At 43.9% G+C, this 23391-nt stretch overlaps 2 protein-coding genes across 2 annotated transcripts; one reads left to right on the top strand and one right to left on the bottom strand.

The window, feature by feature from the left end:
• The first annotated feature begins 803 nt into the window (after positions 1–803).
• On the top strand, positions 804–17619 carry ipo4 (importin 4). The gene is made up of 30 exons (XM_076291073.1): positions 804–1232; positions 1558–1644; positions 1737–1816; positions 1928–1969; positions 2090–2219; positions 2486–2665; positions 2966–3031; positions 3118–3219; positions 4329–4412; positions 4855–5013; positions 5127–5180; positions 5289–5398; positions 5589–5697; positions 6140–6269; positions 6458–6571; positions 6666–6779; positions 7586–7709; positions 7894–8005; positions 8099–8226; positions 8386–8463; positions 8654–8711; positions 9028–9133; positions 10576–10769; positions 11730–11780; positions 13137–13262; positions 14977–15203; positions 15493–15625; positions 16629–16733; positions 16881–16950; positions 17055–17619. The coding sequence occupies exons 1-30, from the start codon at positions 1167–1169 to the stop codon at positions 17183–17185; spliced, it is 3270 nt and encodes a 1089-aa protein (XP_076147188.1). The 5' UTR covers positions 804–1166; the 3' UTR covers positions 17186–17619.
• Positions 17620–18506: 887 nt separating this feature from the next.
• Positions 18507–21904, bottom strand: LOC143131539 (uncharacterized). Its single transcript, XM_076291182.1, has 4 exons — positions 21901–21904; positions 20659–20884; positions 19856–20097; positions 18507–18607 (listed from the first exon to the last, which is right to left on the bottom strand). Exons 1-4 carry the CDS (start codon positions 21902–21904, stop codon positions 18507–18509), a joined length of 573 nt encoding a protein of 190 aa, XP_076147297.1.
• Between the last annotated feature and the right edge of the window lie 1487 nt (positions 21905–23391).

The following is a 23391-nucleotide window of genomic DNA, read 5'->3' as shown; positions in this document are numbered from 1 at the left end:
CTGTTAGTCCAAAAGCATATCAATCTGTTTCTTACATCAGATGTTTACATTTCCTATACATGTTTTACCTTAAACCTAGGCCTATTATTGCACGCATGTGGCCTACCTGACAAACATTTCGCCAACATTAAAACTATTTAAGGTGAAGAAAACTGACTCCAAATGCAATCAGTCGTCTTCAGTGTCTGATGTACAGTGACTTGAATACACAAAGTAAAAAATGCATGGTGCAGAAATGTATGGATAGCAAAAAAGTTTTAGTCTGTCAGAACTGAGGTGCAGATGACTTACATTTGCTTTTTTTTGGGGGGGGGGGGGGGGGGGGTGCTGTAGGCTGCTTCTGTAATGTGCTGCGTGATCTGTTGTTTTATGGTTCAATACAACTCCTAACCTTCAAATGGGTTTCAAAAGTTGTGCAATTCATACCCAAATTGACCATTAGCACCTAATGATCTGCTAGTGCTACAGCCCTAGAGAGTCAATAGGGTGAAAAAAAAACGTTTAGTCCCCGCTGAAACAGCTGCTCCTGGAGCAGATCAGCTGGCTGCATCACATTGGTTTAAAAAAAAAAAAATACAACTAAAAAAACTTATTTGGTCACATCACAACACACTTAGCTATTTGCAGTCTAGTATTACAACACATAGAATCGTGTGTGTGTGTGTGTTTAAAGGCAATTAATTAATTTTAAAAACAAACTAGTTTTTTGCACTTCATGCTAAATCACCATCCATAATCCCTCCGTTCCTTTGGCTGGCGCTGTAAGCCGTACACGCCGGGTGTAGCTCACTATTCGGTGCGGGCCCTTTAAGCGACGCACGAGGATTCATCAGCGGTTCTGTCCCGCGTGGGGTTTGTAGAAAGAATCTATGTGAAGAGCGACACTCAAATATCAACCGCCGTCGCTTCTGGATCTAGTTCTACGGCTAAACATATTTTTAAAGATCTATTTATGCATTGTCGTATATTGCTTGCTTGATTCTTACAAGGAGCGGGTGAGACACCGGTCCTCTCCACGTTGGCTTCGCCTGGACGTGTTGACAACAGTCACATAACTTGCTGTCTATTTTGCCGGCTTGAACTGGCCTATAGTTTTGAATAAAAGCATCATCTTTGACAGCTAACGTCGGTCTAGCTGCTAGCTAATTAACGTTCAACCAGGGAAGATGACTGAGCATCTGGAACAGATCCTATCACAGCTCACGCAGCCTGACAATGCAATTATTCAGCAGGTAATCTTTTATTAAATCTTTTACAGCATTTACCAAATTTACCAGACATGTCTGCTTTTAAACAATTAAAATCACTGGCTGGTGTGATCGAGACATTTTATATCATGTGGGTGTCATACCCATGCCGGTCAGCTGTTGCCCTGGCTAACTTAGGATGGCTAACGTTGGTTAGCTATGGAGGTTACGTCACGACCCTGGATGGTGTTTGCATTAGTTCTATCTAGTCATGTTTGGGTTGACAGTGACTTCATTTGTATCATCATGGAAATATGCATTGGTTTTAAACGCGATATTATTAACCACAGATGTCATTTTACCCCACCAGGCCACAGTACAGTTGAAACAGGCTTTCAAAGACCCTGCCATTATTCCAGCACTATGTGCAGTTATGACAGGTTCCCAGAACCCGCAGGTATGTCAAGCTACTGGTGGCTGTTTACTGATCTATTGATCGTAGTCATGTTAAGTTAGGAATGACCTATATGCTAAATGTTTGCCTTTTAGATCCGCCAGTCTGCAGCTGTTATGTTGAGGATGAGGGTTAAGAAGCACTGGAAGAAAATAAGTCCAGACCATAGAGAAAGGTCAGCACCCACACAAGCTTTTCCTGATGTCCTCATTTCCAAAAATGTTAAAACCCTGCCATTGTTTGAAGATGCAGTGTTGCTTAACCTTGAGTATTTTTTCATCCTTAGTTTAAAAGCAGTAGTCCTTCAAGCTTTCCAACAAGAGACAGAGTAAGTTTGTGTACTTAATATTCTTGAATGCAATTCATGTTATTAATTGTAGTTATTGTACAGTCATAATCATTTGTCCTGAGCTACCTAAATGGCTAATACGACGTGTCTCCTCCTCAGACACACAGTGCGTCACTCCCTCTCTCAGCTCAGTGCTGTGATGGTCAAACACGAGACACCAGACCGCTGGCCAGCTCTGCTGACTCTGCTCAACCAGTCTACTCACAGCACCAACCCTCAGGATAGACAGGTGTGGTCATTACACAGCCACGCTCTGTTGTTTGCTGCTGCACATGTTTTGCCATATTTATTTTTTCCACTTTTTTCCATTTTCAGTTATTAAGAAAAGAGATGATGATTAGGTCTATGAATTCCACATTTGTTTCTACTTTCTGTTATCTCCGCTACTCCTTATCCCTTAACCTTGATCTACATACAAAATACACCTAATTGGATATCTCTGGGGTCAGTGAGTTCTTAACAATTTTGGACATCATTGGCTCTTCCCCTCCTCAGGTGGGTCTTCTGCTGCTGAGTAAAGTGGTGGAGTCCAACCCAGAGCCCTTCAAGCCACACTACCGGCAACTCCTGCAGTTGTTTGGCACTGTGCTGCAGGACCTGAACAACCCCACTGCCCTTTACTACTGCATCCTCACCCTAACTGCCATCACAGCCTACACTGGCTCAGAGGAGATGGTAAGGGCTCCTCTGTTATGTCTGTTGTAAAAGGCCCAGAAACGTGTTGCCATGTTTAAGCCACACTTCAAGCACTATAAACACCAGTTTATATGTTTATCTTTAAAAGGAAATGGTAAGTTGCTTGTTTATCATTCAAATTAAATGAGCGGGTGTGGTTGAATTGAAGTCCACACCCTATTGTAAGTAGCATCTGATTTGATGACGTGTACACATTGCATGCCTGCATGATGAATTGATGATGGTCCTCCTCTAGGTGTACTTGATACGTCACTTATTTGCATGTCTTATGCTCTCCAGAATCTGATGCGTTCCCTTGTCCCGAGACTGGTCACTGCCCTGAAGCACCTAATCAAAGCGGATGAGGTGAGGACAGTTCCAGCCATGTCTGGAAGAATCTGAATACTCTTTAGCAAACTGCTCTCACCAGGGCTTTGGTCTCTCTGCCCCAGGGCCAGGCCAGTGAGGCCATGGAGGTGCTGGATGAGCTGATGGAGAGCGAGGTGTCCATTATCGTCCCTCACCTAGCAGAGATCGTGCGTTTCTGTCTAGAGGTAAGTGCAAAGCATTCTGATGTAGTTAACGTTTGCTGTGCAGCAAGGTTAGGGCTTGTCACTCCTGCGCACCAATAGTCCCGTTTCCATTGCCACACCTGGAACTTGATTTTTACAGGAATGGGAACGTTTGTGCGTATTTCCTTTAGACGAATGGCTCGGTAACGTGACATTCCGGGAACTTCTATGGGGCCGACGGAGTACCTGCCTCGGGGGAAGGTACTTTTGTGCGGCCCTGAAAGAACTCAAGATGTAAATGAGGTGTGAACGAGGTGTGGAAGTGGAAGATGGCAAGCACATTTTTTAAAACCTAGCAAGGCAGACATCAGTTACAGCTAAACTGATTACAAGTTAGGCTGTTAACTTGTTGAGTTGAGGTAGCCAACACTGGATGAACAAATGTCCGCTAAAAATAGGCTTTTACTGATTAGAATTTCAATGGTATTCATTTAACTTTAAGCTGAAGACAGGCAAGCTACCTGTTGTCTGAATCATCCAAATCACTCACTGCATGTGTGAAAGAAACAGTAACATTGGACTTGGGCTACCCATCAATAAATCTGCACTGATAAGACAATAGTAGCGAGGTTTAATTGATGGAATTAATTTTGTGTGAGTCTAGGCGAGGCCGGGGCGAGTGGCACTCCCGTCCCGTCTTACCTGCTGATCCAGCATATTTCTTCATCTTTAGCTTCGCCTCTGCTTGAAAAGTGTCTCATAACACGTAAGCTTTATCATATTGTAAGCTACCCTATAGCCTAGATAATAACAGACACTAATGCGTTCGCTCTATGCTTAATAAATTATACGTGTGCTTACTGTGCTACATTCATTTAGTGTCTATCCTTCTCAAAAGTTTAGACAGTAGCCTAGATTTCATGTTCGTGGGTTGTTGAAGTGTAGACCATATAACTGCTCGATATCAACCAAGTTAGCTAAAATGACATCTTGACTGAAAAAGCTGCATATGGGCATGTCCTGTAACAAACTTCCAGAGGCTGGCGAGTTTTCTGACCAGGGTCCTTCAATTCCTCCTAGGTTTTACCCGAACCCTCGCAATGGAAAGGGGCCTACTATCTATGACTGGATGTGTTTTGTGTTCCTTTAAGATCGGTGCGGATGCTTCACTGAGTGACTCACTGCGGGTGAAAGCTCTTTCCTGCATCTCTGTCCTGATCAGACTGAAGAGCAAGGTAAGCTTGAATACATAAATACATACTCTTTTATATATATATATATATATATATATGTGTGTGTGTGTGTGTGTGTGTATATACGTGTATATACACTACCACTATACATTCCACACCATTATAGACAAAATACCAGCTGAGATCATTTGCATTGGGTTTTTTTACTCAGGGCAGCAGTTTTCAGATTACATAATTGCAAAATGGTTCTCCAATGTTTTCTCAGTTAGCCTTTTAAAATGATATCAGATTAGTAAACAGAATGTGCCTTTGAAATATTAGATGAATGGTTGCTGATAATGGACAACAATGTAGATATTGCATTAAAGATCAGCCATTTCTTTCTACAACAGTCGAGAACCCTTTTGTGTGTGTGTATATGAAGTACAGTGATTATATATATATATGCTCTGAATTATGTTTTTTTATTATTATTATTTTCCAGGCTGTGCTGAAGCAGAAGTTGCTGAATCCCATTCTCCAGACCGTGTTCCCTGTGCTGAGTGCAGCGCCACCTCCTGGTGAGGAGGACCCGGAGGACGAGGAGAATGGCGAAGATGATAATGACAACGATAATGAGAGTCCCAAGCACTTAGCTGCTCAGGTCAGCTGCTCAGATAGTAGTATGCTGCTTAGGTTATGTCACACACCCCTGTGTCAAACGTTTGTCTTGATGAATGTCAGTAGTTTACCCCCCAACCCCCCTTCCTTGTGCAGGTCATTGACACCATGGCTCTCCATATGCCACCCGAAAAGCTTTTCCACCAGCTGGTTGGTATTCTTTTTGACACCTATACTAACAATATATCTATATGGTACAAATGAATCAATTCTTCAGGACAATATGTATGTCTTCTAAGCATTGATATCCTGTTTTAGATGCCCCTTGCACAGGGTTGCTTGGCAAGTCAGAACCCCTACGAGCGAAAGGGAGGGCTCATGTGTCTGGCTGTACTGGCTGAGGGTTGTGCTGACCACATCCGCACAAAGTGAGTAACTCACTGAGTACCTGAGTATACAAAAGTTGTTCCCATCCAAGGTGTCCCTGAGTACCACACTCCTCTATCTGAAACCTTTTCACTGTACCTTTGGATAACATGTTAATTACTCTGGTAGTGATGTATAGATGAAGGAGAGTAACCTGCTGAATGCTGTTGTGTGTGTGTGTGTGTGTACTAGGTTGCTGTCGTCCATGCTGCAGACTGTGTGTCAGAGTCTCTCAGACAGTAACCAGGTGGTGCGCAGTGCAGGGCTGTTTGCCTTGGGGCAGTTCTCTGAGCACCTACAGGTCGGCTTATACCTCCACTTTCATCTTGCAACCAAAAACACTGTTTAGTATTAAAAGTACTAGAATGATCTTGAAGTGTAGTCAGTTGCATTTTTTGTGACAATGGAAAATGACAATAAATTACAACAAATGTCTGTTGTTACTAATATTCTTTACTCAAAATATTGCTTGCTTATCTACAAATTTCACATTGTATTAGTATATGTGTGTACCATAAGGTATGGAAAGTGTTTGAAGAAGACGCTAATGATAATTTCCAAGTGTGGAATTTAAAATCAGAGCAGCAATCAGAACTTTTGAAAGTGTTTAATTTAAAAATTAAATATTTAATTTTGTCTGTGGCAAAGTGTTTGTTCCTTGTGAATCTATATGTCCTTACATTTGATGCTCCTGAAAAGTAGTGGGAAACCATTAAACATGGGTGTCTCTTTTGTCTCCTCAGCCTGAGGTTAGTAAGTACCATGCAGAGCTCATGCCACTTCTGCTGGGCTACATGTCTGGTCTGAACCAGGCCAAGATCGGACACGTGACCAAGGCCTTCTACGCCCTGGAGAACTTTGTGGAGAATTTAGGTGAGAGTCTACCCCAACCAGACCTGCTTGTTCTGTTGTTTTTCCCCACAAGATGTGAAGATATGTCACCTGCCCCATTTACTCTATTGAACTTTTTGTCTCATTTGTTGTTCCATTTTCTTTATCTGTGTTCTCTCTCTCTCTCTGTCTCTCTCCCTCTCTTTCTATCTCTCCCTCCATCTGTGCAGGGGATGATATTCAGCCCTATCTCCCCACTCTGATGGAGACAATGCTATCTGCTTTGAGTAGCTCTGAAAGTCTGAAGATAAAGGAGTTGTCTGTCAGTGCCATCGGAGCTATCGGTAATGAACCTGCATTCTCTGGTCCTGTAGCTTTTGGATTGACGTCTCATTTGCGGCGCAGCTTGTCTAAGACCATCCCTTCTGCCTCTTTCAGCCAATGCAGCCAAAGAGCAGCTGGTGCCTTACTTCTCGCCTGTGATTGAGAGCCTGAAGGGCTTCCTGACTGACACCCGTGATGAGATGAGGGCCCTACAGACACAAGCCCTGGGTAGGCGCCATTACTCATGCTCCATCTCACCTCCGCTTTCATCTCAGTGCTTTAGCTATTTATTGCACTAGAGTGGATACAGATACACACTGCATGCTGCTTTAGCCTATTTGGTTATCAGAGTTTGTTATATAATGATGATGCGCCGTTCAGAAGCGTGGGACGATGGCCTCTGTCGCCCCCGACCGATCGAAAGAGAATCGGAGTGGCGGAGACCGGCGCCGTGAGCCAACCAGTGCGGCAACGCAGAGTTTGTGTATTTATAGCAGTCTGTCTTTTTGTAATGGTATTTCCAGAAATATGTGTTATTTATCTGAACTGAGACGGCCCTTATATAGTTTTTATAAAAACATACCAGGTTTATGATCTGTGGTCAACTTTATTAGACTCTTGGTCATCTCTGGGGCATGCTAGCCTATTTTTAATGACATTCACACTAAAATGATTCTACACTAAAATGACTTCTGTGACTAGATTGTAAGTGGCAATACCTCTGTTGCTATTAGAGAGAAACTCTTAAATGCCTCTGTCAAGTCTACAAGTCTTCTCAGTTAGCCAGGCACCAAACCATCTAAAGTGGGTTATTAGACAGAGTGATTGAAAAGGTCACACTGTCCCTCTACTTGAACTGAAGTGAAGAAATATTCGAGCCCTTTCTGACTTGTATTTTCTGGCTTAGATTACCTAAGAGCTTGAAACACAAGTACAATACTTCACATAATTCCCTTGAATCCAGTGGATTTGAGCTCTGTAGTATAGGCTGGAGGCTGGAGAGGTAAATAGCTGTGTCCCCTCCCTCCCTGCAGACACTCTGTCGGTGCTGGCCCGGACCATCGGCAAGGATGTGTTCAGCCCCCTGGCTGCTGAATGTGTGCAGCTGGGCCTGAACCTCACTGATGCCGTGGACGATCCTGACCTGCGCCGCTGCACGTAAGGACCAGAGCTGTGTGTGTGTGTGTGTGTGTGTATGTGTGTCCACATGGGTCTCCGATAATTGGTGGGATATTTCTTTTGCCCTTTCTCCCTGTTTCTATAATATGTTTTTCTTATCTTCATTTGCCTCTCTCTCTCTCTCTCTCTCCATCCATCCATCCCTCCCTGCCTCCTTCTGCAGGTACAGCTTGTTCTCTGCTGTGTCCACGGTCAGTGCTGACTGTCTGGTTCCTCATCTGCCCGCCATCTCCACAGTGATGCTGCTGTCACTCAAGTCCACTGAGGGGGTCAAGGTCAGTGCCGCTGTGAAGGGAGTTTGCGCCTCTTCACTCCTCAGTACCCTAGTGCTGTCCTCATGCTGATTCCTGTTCTCTGTGCTTTGGTAGGCCCATCTGGAGGAGGATAAGCAGTTTGTCCTTCTAGATGATGATGATGAGGAAGAAGAGAGTGGGGCGGGCGATACCATTTTGGATGACGATGGAGATAATGATTTAGCTGTACAGGACGTAGCTGGGTAAGGGGCCTCCATCCAGACCCTCTGTCTTTCTCCCTCTCTTGCACGCAACTCAAGTCATTCACTCTCTCAATCTCTCTCTCTCTCTCTCTCTCTCTCTCTTCTCACTATTAGATTTTGCGTTGCTTAACTTTAGTCAGCATATGCATTTCTCTCCAGGTTCACTGTGGAAAACGCTTACATTGACGAGAAAGAGGACGCCTGTGACGCCCTGGGAGAGATTGCCTTCAACACAGGGTGAGGAACACACATACGCACACACACACCTGCCACTTCATTTGAGTTCACAATTCAATGTTTCAATTCAATGTTTTACATTCATTCGTTCAACCATGCTTGAAACGTGCAACATACAGAGATGCCTAAACACTGATAACCCAGAGATGCGTGATTCCTGACGTACTGCTTGTTTCCCTGTGCCTTTCAGTGTTGCCTTCCAACCCTTCCTGGAGTCCAGCTTCCAACAGGTCTATGAGCTGCGCGATGTAAGTCATTCACAGATAGGGTTGCACAATTATCGCAATCGTAATCGCAATTATCGAATCGCAAAAGCTACAAATAATTGTGCAGTTTGTTTTGTCACCAATCAGGGGTGGCACAAATTAAAGAGACATTTGGAATATTGAACTGAATCAATTAATTGACATTCAAAAATCAAATCGCAATCGCAATATCTGTCAGAAAAAATGCAATTAGATATTGTCCCCAAATCGTGCAGCCCTACTCTCAGATGCGCGTGTCTCCTTTAGGCTCTTGAAGGTGTGTGTGTGTGTGTGCTAACGGAACATCCCTGTGTTATAGTTCCCCCATGAGGATGTGCGTCGGGCAGCATTCGGAGCCATGGGTCAGTTCTGCCGGGCTCAGCATAAAGTGTGGCAGGCCAGCCCAACCGAGGAAAATCACCAGGGTAATGTCCACACACAGACACACACTTAATCAGTCGTACTCACACAGCTGCATGCTAGCAAGTATACAATTGCACATGGTCACATTCAGAGAGCTCAGAATCCAATATAGACATTAACCTATAGAGACACAGATGCTTGCAAATTCCCCCCTCCTAAGATTTCTTTTGTTATCTCTCTCCTTTGTACACCCTCCCCCTCCCCTAATCGCCCTCTCCTCCTCCTCTTTAATATTCTCTCTCATCACCCTTTCCCTCCACACCTCCCTCTTTCATCTTCTCTGGCCCTCGTTCTTCGGAAGGAGCCGCTTTCTTAAGAAACTAGTGCAGTAAGCATTTTCATAGAGAAGATCACAGCACCCTTTGAACACTGACACCAGCAGCGGAAGGAAAGAAGTTCAGCCAAACTACTTTTTTTACAAAGTACAAAGCTGTATATTGAGGTGCCCCATATCATAGTCATGCAGTGTAGACTTTTACATGAGTCATTTTCTAACAGGGTCAGACTAGCACTGACTTCAGTAGTCCTGTATCTGTGTCCTGAGGCGTAGTATTTTTAGCTGGCCTTCTGTGACCAGGCCTCAGTGTGCCTGGACTTTCCATTCTTGTTTCCAGTTGTTGTTTTGTGTGTAAAATCACAGGTGGGTATTGGCTTCACTGGTCCGCATTAAGTGACTGCGTCTGAGCTGCAACAACACTACGCCACTCTACTCTTCTGTTTTCTATTGGTGTCAGACCAAGCATATTTACCATGTTTATCAACAAAGTCCCTTTCCACTAAAGTGTGTCTGCTCTATGAACTAAAGAGCTGGTGTGGATGTGTGAAACTTTTTTCTGTTCCAGAATTGTGTGTTCAGTAGATACCAAGACCTAGCAACGCATAGTGTGTGTATGATACACATCATGTATTTATTGTAATACTACACAGTAATAAGTAACTTGGTGCACCGTACAGCAACAGTGGTGTAGAATTACAGCAGGGTGACCTGTCTTTGAATTCCCTAATGCCTAATGATTCAGGATTAGTCGGATCTGACAAAATTTTGAATAAGGCCGAATTCCTATTTGTTTGATCAGACTCACAATGCCGATTAGAAGATGTAACAATCCGCTTCAGCTCTGGTCAGATCCAGTTGGATTTCTGGAATGTCAGATTTTTTTTTCAGCTGTCTCGCCGTGTGAGAAGTTGAACGTCGTGTGAGTTACCATGTCGTCTGGGCCGAAAAATATTGCACATTATCTGCCCACATCGGAGACCCTCACATCGGCTGAGGCTCACCCTCAACCTCAGACCTTTTGTTTTGGATTGATACAGTCTCTGTGTGTCTCTCTTTCTCCCTTCCAAACAGGCCTATGACCCTTGACCCCTAATCTGAACAATAGTGTCTCTACGAGCCTCTTCTGTATGTTCTTTGTTCATGTTTCCCCCTCGTCTGTCCCTGTAGCGCTGCACAAGCTGCTGGGCGTGGTGCTGCCGTGCTTCCTGGAGGCTGTGCGGGCGGAGCGCGAGCGGCAGGTTGTGATGGGGGTGCTGGAGGCCCTTAACGGCGTGGTCAAGTCCTGCCAGGGGGAGGCGCTGCAGGTGCCAGGCAGACTGGCCGAGATCAGCCACGCCATCAGGGACGTGCTCAAGAAGAAGGTGAGGGCTGCTGCTGCTGTGTCAGTGTTGGGGTAGTGGAGGATAGAGCCCGACCGATTGGGGATTAAAGATCAATACCGACTTTGATATTTGAGGATTTGAAAAAACCTATAAACGATAAATCAGCCAATATTCATTTTTAACACAAGGTTAAAAATGTGTTCTAATATGTAGCATATTGAAAAGCTCTAATCAAGGTGTGATATTTTGTTTAAATAGGCCTAACTATCGGGTATCCTAATGAATGGCTCTTTTACAATAAGTACAAGTACAAAAATACAAAAATAAAACATTTTGAGTATTAGCATGAGGTCTTTAAGGTCTCTCAGGCTTAAACCGCACTACAACTGCGACCCAGCTGGAGAATAGAAGAGACGCCTATTTTCTCCGATTGACGTGCGCGGTTCTGTGCAGAAATACAATAGAAAGACCAGTTGACAGTCATAATTTGTGTTTAAAAGGGGAAGTGGCGTGTTCTATAAAGTAGCAGAAATAGGGTGACCACCAACCACACTACGAAAAGTGCTTATCTAACAAAATCTATCCAAGTGTTATTAATCCTATACCAAGATCAAAAACTCGATTTGGTGTTTTTAGTAGAAAGGCACAATGATGTATTAGTTGGGCTCTAGTAGAGGACCGTATTTGTGTCGGAAAGTTGACCTTGTCTAAATTTATGTCTGAAAGTTGACCTCTGCTTCACCTCAGTAAACTAATTAGACCTCAGTAGAATAAATTACCTTGATGGTTTTCATGGTCATGATTTATTTTATTGTAGCAATTGCTGTATACCGTATCTATGTATCTAATGTTTTGCCATCTCTCTCTTTTACCCATCTCCCTCTCTCTTTTACCCCATCTCACTCGCTCTTTTACCCCATCTCACTCTCTCTTCTCTTTTACCCCATCTCCCTCTCTCTTGTCTTCTCTCTCTTCCTCCCTATCCCGGTCCTCCACCAGACGGTGTGCCAGGATGGGGGTGGTGACGGTGACGATGATGACGAACAGCAGGTGATTATTTTCGGAGTCCCTGTAGACTTAAGTCATTAGTGTCATTAGTCTGTGTTTACACAGTTCAGGCAGTTAATGGGAAAATGACTGCATGATGTGGCAGCCAGGATTTGACCCGTTCTGTCTTATGAAGAGCTCTGTCTGTCATGACTCACTGTCGCACCACACTGACGAGCTTTAATCATGGGTAGAGAGGGAAGAAAAGTCCCTTCAGTGGGGTATTAATATGCTGTTGGATGCTTTGGACTGTTTTCCTTCTCTACAACATGTACTCTGTCATTAGAAAACAAGACTTTAGCAGTGTTTCCCACAGAATTGGATTTCGTTTGTGGTGGTAGCTGACTTGGGCAGCACGTACATGTATCTTTGATGTCAATACATTGTAGGTGTGTAGGCCTAATTAAGTTCCTGTCACTTTAAGACGTTTGTGAAAGGTTGTGAGAGGAAGGTTTGCAGTTTTAACACAGTTAAAAGGCTACTGATATGTGTGGATGCAATTCATAATGTGTTCTATATAGTTAGTTTAAATAAAGGCTCGTACTTCTTTTCCTTGGGACAAGCACTTTTGAGTCTTGGAACACACTTTTCCATTTACATTGGGATTTTGCAAACATTCAGTGTCAGTCAATAAAATGAATAGAGCCCTGCACGAGTAGCCTAGTCAAAATTGACAAGCAGCTGTAACTAAGCATGCTAAGCTCGACATCCAAACAGTATTCTAACATTAGCTTAGAGATACAGCTTGATTGCATAACTTAATTTAGTAAATAGGGGACACTAAACTATGTTGTGATAAGACCGTAGCAGTTTTTAACGAATTTGTGCAGCATGGTCACAATGCTAAGCGGATTTAATAGCAATTTGGCCCGTCGTCTTTTTATGCACTGTATGTGCCAACAACAATCCTTCAACAATTGTTAATGTTTTGTTAAATGTACATGCAGAGGAAGGGTGTGGTAAATTTCATGACTAATGTATGGCCAGGCAGCCACCAAGGGATGATGTCATGCATATGTCTATACATGAAACAGGCCTGCTGTATGTAATCTAGATTCTAGACATTATTTTTATGGACAATACGGTAAACTAATCCACCAATATGAATAATTGAGTAAACACTGATTGGCTAAAAAGGTGTCTGCCATTTGCATCTTGCATCTTTAAATTTGTGACCGTGCAGTTGGAATTGTCGCTTGTGTTTCCAAAGTAGGCTATTCAAAGTATGATCGGCATGCTAGAGTAGGAATGGCAAATATATTCCCTGAGCCCATGTTCTGTATGCTAACCATGTGCATTATCTGTGGAAATGCTAGGCTGTTAGCATTACCTTGACTGCTCCCTATCTGTGCCCCCCAGGCAGAGTACGACGCTATGCTGCAGGAGTTTGCAGGAGAGGGCATCCCTCTGCTGGCATCGGCTGTGCCCGCTGATACCTTCTTGCCCTACCTGAACGAGCTGCTACCCCTCATCATCAACAAGGCGGTGAGTGGCAACTCCCTCACTTCAGTTTCATTGTTAGGATAGCTGTATTTCTATTGACTTCAATTGACCGATCCCAAGCCCCGCCCCCTTTTACCACATCACAATGAGGAATTCGGAGGACCTCGGTCAACCTCGGTCAACTTTGAATTTTCTAGTGTCCATTCTGTATGACAATACGCCGGTTATGTGAATGCTATAATGCTTCTTTTGCGAGTAGCCTAAGTAACTAAATAACTAAAGAGCTCAAAAAGGTTCAAATATATGCCTGGGATACTTGTAGAAGTGACATCCGATATCCTGACCATGTGAAACGTTAACACACATAGGCCTAACTTTGCATAACTTTGGATAGGCTGCTACTTTTCAGTAAAGAAATCTGAGTGTGTACGAAAATGTTCCCTTTATTTGTGTTCATAACTACACACAAAAACATAACTAAACCTGGTTTCCAATGTTGAAACGACAACATAAGCCTACTACGCAAAAAATTATACATACCTTGCAGGAACTGAACTCGCACACTCATACGATTGGAAAACGTGCAAATAGGCTACACCTTCAATCACGTATCGCCACACACAACAACTTTCAGCTTTTAGGCACAGGCTACATTGCCATGTTTAACTTGGGATAGAAGACTGTTCACAGAAATAAGCTAAAATTTTTTCAACAAACGCAATAATAGCCTACTGCGATGCATTATTGATGGCTGAACGAGAGATAGCCAATGTCTTCTAAAGATCAAATCATGTGCCGATTCAAAACTATGCCTTGCTGTATAGGCTATGCAGTCTCGAAATCGCCAATATTAGGCCTAGGCTTACTACATTGCACACATTTAAATAAAGTATAGCATAAGCGGGCACTGATGAAAACCCATATACCACAACATATCTGCCGTTTGCAGACGTGAGTGCAAGACAAATCACGTCTGCAAACTGCAGATATGTCGCGCGTGGTATAAACTCAGATAGATTTAGTGGTTTCTTTTCAATACACTTGTATCATGTTTACTTGAACGTCCTTCTAAAGCAGCCATTCAAAATAAGTAGGCCATCTGCCTACCGAAGCGAAGCCATCTCTCCATCTCCCCAACATGAGCTGCTTAACAGGCTAGCACTCTCCCAAGTTGCGTGGGAACTTGGATCTGCAGCACTTGCTCCCGTCTTCAATTAATCCTCGAAATATGTTTTTTGTTATGGACACGTCAACACCATATGTTTGCACAGACCTGTTTATTGAATCAGTCACATCTGCAGCAAATAAGGTAAACTACCTGCTCGTGATAACGTGCTAATTGTTTATCCCCAGTTAACATGCATCCCATTAAGATCCGTAACACCGAATTGGTTTGTCCTCAATTTGTGGTGTTCCACCTCGTTGATAACAGCGGACATTGTGGATGTGTCCTTCCGCATACTGAAGGCCTTTCTGGCCTCTGTTTTTTGAATATATCAATATTACTTGACGTAGAAATCCAGCATACACTGTTGCACTCGGCTAAATGGGGGTGCTGCGTCCCATGGTGAACACGCGTTCTCGCACACTTTCCTGCAAACTTGTCCGACTTAGCAACAGTAACTATGGGCCTGACAATGGGAGGAGGGGCTTGGGATCGGTCAATTTCAGTACACTGGATCAGCGCTGACACCAACTGTGTGGCCTCTGGTGAGTTGTTGATGACTAGATGACTAGTTTTGGCTGACCCCCACAGAAGTCCTCATGTACAGTGGCCGATCGCTCCTTCTCTGTGGGGACCCTTGGGGAGACTCTGCACGCGCTCACTAAGGTGCAGGGCGGCGCAGGCGTGGCCGGACGGCTGTCCAATCGGCTGCTGCCCGTGCTGGTGAGCGGAGTGAAGGACAGTGACCCAGAGGTGCGGAACAACAGCGTGTATGGACTGGGAGTCCTGGCCCAGGCTGCTGGACCCATTGTCGTCTCGTATCCTCTTTGTGTGTGTGTGTGTGTGTGTGTGTGTGTGTGTGTGTGTGTGTGTGTGTGTGTGTGTGTGTGTGTGTGTTTTCATGTACAATCTCTTCACGAGGTGCCTTTACACACCCACCCATATCCATGTTCATACAGTATTTACATTGTAATGTCAGTCTGTTTTTACTTCAGCACATGTATTGTTTCTTCAGTGGATATTGAAGCTGGACAGGTGTGCAGTGATTGTGTGAGGATTCTGTTGTAAATGTACAGATTACGTAGTAGTCCTTTACCCAACCATCAGAGATTACCCTATGATGCTCTCGCTCTTCTCTAACCTGCTGGCCAAGGAGTCGGACCGTAGGGTCATTGACAACCTGTGTGCTGCCCTGTGCAGGATGATCATGACCAACTTTGAGTGCATGCCAGTGGACCAGGTACTGCCTGGCAGTTCTCACATAAAGGAACACGCCAACTTTTTGGGAAATTATTTATAGAAGAGGATACATACGGGTCATTCCGTGTCAAATCTAGCTACCCCACGTACCATTTTAATCCTATGAAAATGACCGAAAAACACAACCTTCCCTTGTTTAATCCTTAAAAATCTTCAAGCCCATTATATGTGGAGAGCTCAAATATTTTTGAAAAGTTTAGCATATACTGTAAAGAATTTTTTTTTATTATTGACACAAAATGCGCACTAAAACAAGTTTATACCAAAGATCCTTGGCTTCAACCCTCTCTGTTTATACTACCCTTAATGTCGGTCTTTTTGCACTTTTTCCAAATCTAGGGCCTTAAAGGAAATCAGTGAACATGCCGTACAAACTTGTAATGGTTCAGTCATATTGAGAACATGTTTGTCTTCCACCCTACAAAGTTTGGGCTGCCAATAGATAATACTTTTCATTGTATTAATGCCAAAACATTGCTTCCCAGATAATGTGATTTTCAGGCTGTACAACTGAAGTCATTTCAAGGGCTGAAAATAATATGAGGACATAGGATTTGAACAGAAATATTTTACAGGCCTTGGTTTTAGGACCCATTCTTGATATAGACAGGGTCTGAGAGTCTCTGAGAATCTGAGAGTGCAGCTCTCTGAGAGTGCAGCAACAACCTTATCTGATTTGACACGGAATGACCCATTCCCCTTCTCTGCTCTGTGCGGGCAATAACCAAGTCTGACACTGTTAGCCTAGCTTAGCACTTACACAATGCACAGGAAGCGGGTTACACCAGTTAGTCTATAGCTAGCATAAGCTGAATTACAGTATTGTACTATTCCTCTGTCAGTTAACTTATCCTCTTACAAAATGAATAATAAAAAAACACACACACACAATAGATGATCAGTCTGTGATGTGCCTTTGGGCCGAGTTTTGCAAATCCTGCCTTTGCTTCATTGCTCCACCACTTCCCCTTTGCCTGCCTCAGGTTGTTCCTGCCCTCATAGCACAACTTCCCCTGAAGGAGGACCTGGAGGAGAACAAGACTGTCTACCAGTGCCTGGCCTTCCTCTATTCCAAAAACCCTTCACTGGTACGCTGCACAGCTGCTCTCCCAGTGGACACGTCAAGTGTCATTAGGACAATAGCTCTAGAAGTAACAAGTGGCATCATTTTAGTCTGTCATCTCCCATGCTCACTGCACTATTGAGATGTGTAATGGAATGATGTTTGCTAATAGGTCGTAAGCCAACTGAAGCCCATCATAGCTGCTTCCAACCATGTCTTGGGAACAAAAGACATTGATGAAGGTAAGTGAGGTTTGGAGACCACCATGGCCATTCTGTGAATGCATGTGGTTGTGGTTATTGTCGTTGTGTTTTGTCTTTTTGAAATATCTGCCATGTCTTTATAGAAACCCAGAATACCTTGCTTCTGCTGCTCAGAGACGTTGCCCAGCGTCACTCCCAGGAGTTCCAGGGTGCAGTGATGTCACTTCCTGCAGAGCAGCGGACCAAGATGACTGCAGTTGTCACACAGTCGTAGCACCTCCCACAAGGCCTTACATTCACTTGAAAACTAGCCAAATTTGTCATAGATTTTTTACTATACCACAGATAGTAAAATACATAAATATCAGAAGCCAAATATATGCACATTTCAGCACTTAAAAACGCTTAACAATTAAAACTGTTACTCCAGAAAAGGGAGAATTTTCTTTTAATTTATAGTTTAACTGGTCATATGTTCAGTGTTACTATTTTACTTTTATGTTTAATTTATGTTCTTAGTTACCAGTTTTGTTTTGTGGTTATTATTTTTTATTATTATTTTTCTCTTTTTTTTTGTTTATTTTCTGACCTCTAGGCTTTTTATCAATTTGCTTCCAGTCCCACTCCACAATCCCACAGTACTCTGGCTTGACTAGTGTATGTGTGAAACTATGAATTTTTCATTCTATAAATGCTTTTCAGAGATTTGCTGCCTTTGCATACTTTTTCCTAGAGGTAGACCTATTTATCAAGCCGAATATTGCCATTTTTAAAATAATCAGCATCAGCTGCTATTCCGAGTATATTGAGCCGATTAACAGGCAGGTGCATCTGCGGGTAGCCCAGTGTTGTTCCTGTGGAACACGTGTAATGCCGGCTACCCCTTGTGTCAATTAAATTACCAGCAGACACAACAACAATGTGTTTCCTGGGAGAAAAATAAATTATTGTCTTATCATTCTTAATCATGCTAGTACAGGAAAAAAACATCCAGATATTGGCCAAAAACACATCGGCAACACACATCGGCCATCGGCTGACCCAGATCGCCATTGACCATAGAAATACCCATATCGGTCAAGCCCCCCCCCCCCCCCCCCCATACTCTTGGACTGAAAAATTACACAGTGACAGCTTCATAATTTTTATTAGATGGAACACAATACAGTCCAGCTCAGTATTCAGTGCTGGTGGTCATGTATTTGGCTGCTTTTTCTTTGTAGCTGTTGTCGTTCACATATGCAGCATGTTCTGTTATCTCTTATCCTCATCACAACATCAAGTCAAATTAACTCTTAATACCTCCAAGTTATAAATCATTGTCTGTTTGTATTACAAAGTAACACTGACAGGCTATCTGAACAATATCTTCACACAAGATATAGAGAAGCATTCAGAATTAGACTAGAATCCTGACAATGGCCTACACTAGTGTCCTTCTCGGCACATTAAGCAGAATGAACTAACGCTGCCTTAAAGCTCTTGCATTAGAGCACAGATGGACGCCATCGTTTCGGTGTGCAAGGCCTGTCTGTTAAAGATCTCAAAGCAGGAAAAAAAAGCTTATTGAGCCGTGCATTTTATCTCTGGTGCCTTCACTCCTCCGCCGGCAGCTCGGCATTCTGGGTCCTGGCCTCCACGGCCTCTGTCTTTGCCTGGGAGAGGGCGTCTATGTCCAAGGGCAGAGTCATCTCCACTGTCTCAAATTCATCCTGTGGCAATGCTGGAAAGCAATCAAGAATTCAGTTTCTAAAAATCCTATAATAGAGCACCAGTTAAATAAAGACAATTTAGATGTTTTTATTAAGCTGGAATTCCTAATTAGGAAATGTTTCAACATAAAACAGTCAGTGTATGAACACTAACACTACCATTAGGAGTTCCTAATCGGAACACGCATTCAGCAGCAGAGTTCCGCAGTGGAGAGCTCATGCTGACTGGACAAATACCACACATCTTCACTGAGTCAGCCCTATAGCACAGCGTGCTGGTGTGGTCCAGAGAACAGCCAGCAGGACAGAGGTGGGTGCAGCGGTCCCTGTGCTCTGGCCAAGAGACGATAAATGAGGCTGAGGTCATTCCTTTCTGCCGCTGAGGAATGGGCGTCTGGCATGGGGCAGGAATCCTCAGCAGTGTGAGAATTCAGGCTAGCTGAACATTTGTTCTATTACCTAATGAAGGAGGGGCCGGATGGGACATGATCCCATTTTCCCCAAGTGTGCCATCTCTGGAATGCCTTGTGGCCGACTGTATTGTGGACAGCCGCCAGTAGAGCTTCACTATAGTCTTCACTAAGGTAGTGGGCTGACGCTAGAGCCATTACTGTAACAAAAAAAAGATATATTCTCTGAAAGCAGTGGGACGCCTTTCAACATAATTAACTGTTTGAAAGGACCAATTTATGACTGCCGTCTCGAGTGACATTTTGAATGAGGATACCGTGCTACCCTCCAGCGCCTGCAGAGATCAGAGTCTCAAATATGAGTGTTTCTGTTTTTTCACCCTCTTTAATCAAAGGGAGGCCAGAGCAACAATTAACCACACTGGACACAGTGACCACTGGAGTGAAGACGAGATGAGAACTGATGGCATTTTTGATCAGAGTTCCGTCTGAGAAGAAACTCAACCCTTCACTTCAGTGATTTACTGACTCAGTAGAAACAGGAATATAAAGTGTATAGATAGGCAAATCAGCAGTGTTCATGAACCAGAAAGGATAGACTAAACCTTCAGACGAGGGCTGACAGGAAAGATTAGATCACTGGTCAGCCACAAAAGAGAAACAAAAGCACCAAACTGGACTGTCCTCTGATGGACTGATGTTGCACTATGAAGCCAATAAGCAATCCATTGCATTGACTAACAGAAACAACAGGGTCACGTGTACACTGCAACAACTCTGCGTCAGGTACAGTAGGCAGGCAGGTAGAAGCTCTCTGCTCACCTGGCTCGTTGTCTTTGTCAGTGTGTCTCCAGGGTGTGATGTCCACTCCGCTGCGGGTGAAGGAGCGGTCTGTGTGGGACTCGGTGCTGTAGAGGACCTCCTGGCTCTGGTTGTCCCCGGGATGTTTGGCCTTCACGCGAACCTCCAGCAGCGTGATCTCCTTCTCCTTGACCTTTCCCGATTTAGTTCTCACCTGGGTGCGTTTGGTGTCCACCCATACCACCCGCTCCTTCACCGCTGACCTTCACACACACACACACACACACACACACACACACAATAACATGCTTAGGTCATTTCTATTCCCAGCTAATATTGACTACATACTTCACAGTGCCACTGCACAGCATCAATCACCATGAAGCCAACTTTTTTCCGACTATGTGTGATTTTCGCTCTCCAGAATCAAACTCATGGAGTTGGTGGATTGCCCATCACCACTCTTAACATATTCAGAGCTCAGCTATCCATTTTCTCACTTATTTACACGTTCAGATCACTAATGCCACTACATCTCTACACCTGCACTGCAGTCATATTAGAAATCAAAGAGCACTTGGGGGGGGGGGGGGGAGGGGTGTTGTGGCACAACAGGCTACAGTGCCCATACCATGTACGGGTCTAAGTGCCCACGGGGACCCAGGTTCAAATCCGACCTGCGGTCAGATCTCGATCCCACCCCATCTCTCTATCCCACTGACTTCCTGTCACTCACTGTCCTATCCTATAATAAAACTGACTTGACTTGACTATCCAAAAGCCCAAAAAATATACTTTAAAAAAGGAAATCAAAGAGCACTTACTCTTCAATGCCCAGGCCGGCAAGGGTGGTGTCCAGGAAAGGGAAGGCCTGGTCTGGGCTGAGGACCTCGATGGGCAGGGAGACGCACATGGGGACGTCCCAGAGGAGCTGGGAGAGTTTGGGTCCTGTGAGGGGGCTCGTTGGCTCCCCGTTCACTTGCTCCTGTGGCTGCTGCACAGCCGAGCCCTGGTGCTCCTGCACCTCTGTCTCCTGGCCCGCCAGCTTGTCTGGTTACTCACACAACCAAAGGAAAGGAATGAAAGTGATCTCCACAGAGTCGGGTCTTCCGCTCTATGTCTCTGTCCTGGATCCTTGTCCTTCTCCTTGTCTGCTTGGGGTCTGAGTAGTCTCTACTCGTCTCTGTCCAGTAACGCTTAGGCTTTTCAGCCGCAGTCCTTAGTTCATGTTCCCTTTAGGGGGTCAGTGGTTTTCAACAAGTCTCGATTCCTACGCTGGGGACAAACGGCTGGTCAAAGAAGGATGGTCAAAGCGTGTGGAGCCTCTCCTCCTTGGATGTCTGTGTTGTGGGTGTGAGGATGTGATCTCTCTCTTTCCCTCTCTGTCTCTCTCTCTCTGTGTGCTTTGATGAGCTCAGAAATAATCTCCCCCTCCTTTTTAAATACTCGAAGCGACGATGTGTAATGTGGCGTCGGGCCGTGAAGTTTATTAGGCTGTCAGGGCGCTGACAAACAGCCTTGTTGTGTGTTTCTTTTTTTTTTCTTAAAATGGCAAGGGAATCCTCCTCGGCTGTCCCCCTTGTCCTAATCTCTCTCTCTTTCCCTCTCCCTCCCTCCCTCCCTCTCTCTTTCTCTCTCTAGAGTACACACTAGACCCTGCGAGTCCTCTGAGGTCCTTGTGAGTGCGTGTTGATGTCTAAGAGGTCATAGCTCTGGTGTTCTGAGCATAAATCAAGACAGCGTCCATCTCCTTGGGAAGAAATACTGCATGACAACACCTCTGGTGGAGTCTGTGCGTGTGCAGGGGTTGGTCATCTCATGATGGGACAGAATGTATGTAAAATTCTTCACATACTGATGACTACTGCGCATTAAGCAGATGTGTTTATGAATGCGCAGCACAGGTAAGGTAATAATGATCTGTACTCTTTGGGAGATGAGCCCTTGACCTTGTCATGCCACTGTACTTTTTCTTCGAGCTGAGCTATGCTGTTTAGATGGATTAACAGAGTTGTGCATTGATGTTCCACTATGTAATGCTTTGTTACAATGTTTCAGAGATGTACCCATATAAACGCAAAACATTAAAAAGGCAAGTGAATAATATTTATAAATAATTTAGATAAATAATAATAAATTATTTATATAAGACCAATTGATTATCCATACAAATGATTAATGGAGCATGTCCTGATAATTAAATATGGTTCATTAATCATACCTACAGCAAAATAGTTCAGGCTCAGATAAATATTTAGACCCCAACTGCTTATTCCTCATCTTTCCCCCTTTCAGTCCCCCAATCTGTCCTCTGCACTGTCTCTTTCTGCCAGCCACGTGTGAGCTGATGGATTTATTGATATCTCACAGCTACGTGTCACATTTCTAAAAGCAGCAAAAACACTGTTCACTTCCATAACTTTTAACAGCCTTAACATGCCCTTTGTGTCCATGTTCATAAGACCCAGTTATGCTCCTGTCTATTACAACTGAAAGTAAACAACATTCCTTTGGCAAAGTGTAGATATGCTGACCGTGCTACATACCTGCACGTCTCAGCAAAGATGCATCTCCATAGAAACCAGTATACATTAAATATTGACCTTCAGCATCAATGTTGTTCCAGAGCTTATTAACATCTCTGATCACATGGTCCAAACAAAATAATTCACATTCCACAGGTAATTATTAAAGATTCCTGAGCAAACCACCAATAAGAATTACAAACATAAATCTACAAAAACAGAATAATAATCAAGCAGAGAGAGACATACCAATATAAACCAGTGTAAATCTAAATGTAATAGTCTCATGTAACTCAGGCCCAGACCTCAAGAACACTGGCCTTACAGTAAGCGTTAATTGTGTCCAATCAATCAAACCTCGGCACCTTGTCCTCACAAGGATTAGTCCAGAGAGGCCGTCCAGCTCTGGCCAGATCGCATGCCAGCTTCAGCTTTGGCTGGCTCTGCCTCTGGGATAGGAACTGTGTGATGCCAGCATCTGATGCCAAAGCGGATGCCAGTTGCCAGGGGCCTGATGTCAGCCGCTGACGTCTGATAGAGTGCGGACCAAGATGCCACACCTGAGTGACACGTTTGGCGGTGCCAGCTCCGCGCGGCACTTACGCATGTGCTCTAAATGCACGGCCATGCTCTCAGTCTGGCCGTGTGGTACAGGCTGTTTACAGGAGTTTACACAGCTGATCGGACGCTTCATAATGCAAATGAACAACATTTTTCAGAAAATGTTTGGACAAGAATATTAATTTCCTGAAAATGCAAATTGAACAAATACACAGTAGTTATGAAATTCAACATAAATATTTATTTATTTCGCAGAGACATTTATCTAAAGATGTTTATAGTAAAGATCATTATTATTTCATCAGTAAATGGGAAACAACCACATGGCCTTGACGTTGTTCACACCTTCTTCCACTAGTTGAGATACAGTACCACACTATGCACAGCCCTATCGTCATCCTGTGTGTGTGTGTGTGTGTTTGTGTGTGTGTGTGTGTGTTTGTGTGTGTGTGTGTGTGTGTGTGTGTGTGT

This window comes from Alosa pseudoharengus, unplaced genomic scaffold (genome assembly GCF_046254945.1).
Source record: "Alosa pseudoharengus isolate Yale_2024_CS ecotype anadromous, Long Island Sound unplaced genomic scaffold, YU_APseudo_1.1 YU_APseudo_1.1_scf_18, whole genome shotgun sequence".
NCBI classification, from domain to species: domain Eukaryota; kingdom Metazoa; phylum Chordata; class Actinopteri; order Clupeiformes; family Clupeidae; genus Alosa; species Alosa pseudoharengus.
Note: the sequence above shows the minus strand (reverse complement) of the source record. Positions and strands in the feature narration are given on the sequence as shown.

What these genes read in the sequence shown, in the direction of transcription:
- ipo4 (XM_076291073.1), top strand. Translation starts at nt 1,167, where the DNA reads ATGACTGAGCATCTGGAACAGATCCTATCACAGCTCACGCAGCCTGAC. An exon ending in ACACTGGCTCAGAGGAGATG is followed by an intron (nt 2,666 to 2,965) that starts GTAAGGGCTCCT and finishes TATGCTCTCCAG; the next exon opens with AATCTGATGCGTTCCCTTGT. An exon ending in AACCGAGGAAAATCACCAGG is followed by an intron (nt 9,134 to 10,575) that starts GTAATGTCCACA and finishes CTGTCCCTGTAG; the next exon opens with CGCTGCACAAGCTGCTGGGC.
- LOC143131539 (XM_076291182.1), bottom strand. An exon ending in GCCGGCCTGGGCATTGAAGA is followed by an intron (nt 20,098 to 20,658) that starts GTAAGTGCTCTT and finishes GTGTGTGTGAAG; the next exon opens with GTCAGCGGTGAAGGAGCGGG. An exon ending in TGACAAAGACAACGAGCCAG is followed by an intron (nt 18,608 to 19,855) that starts GTGAGCAGAGAG and finishes AATTTGAGACAG; the next exon opens with TGGAGATGACTCTGCCCTTG.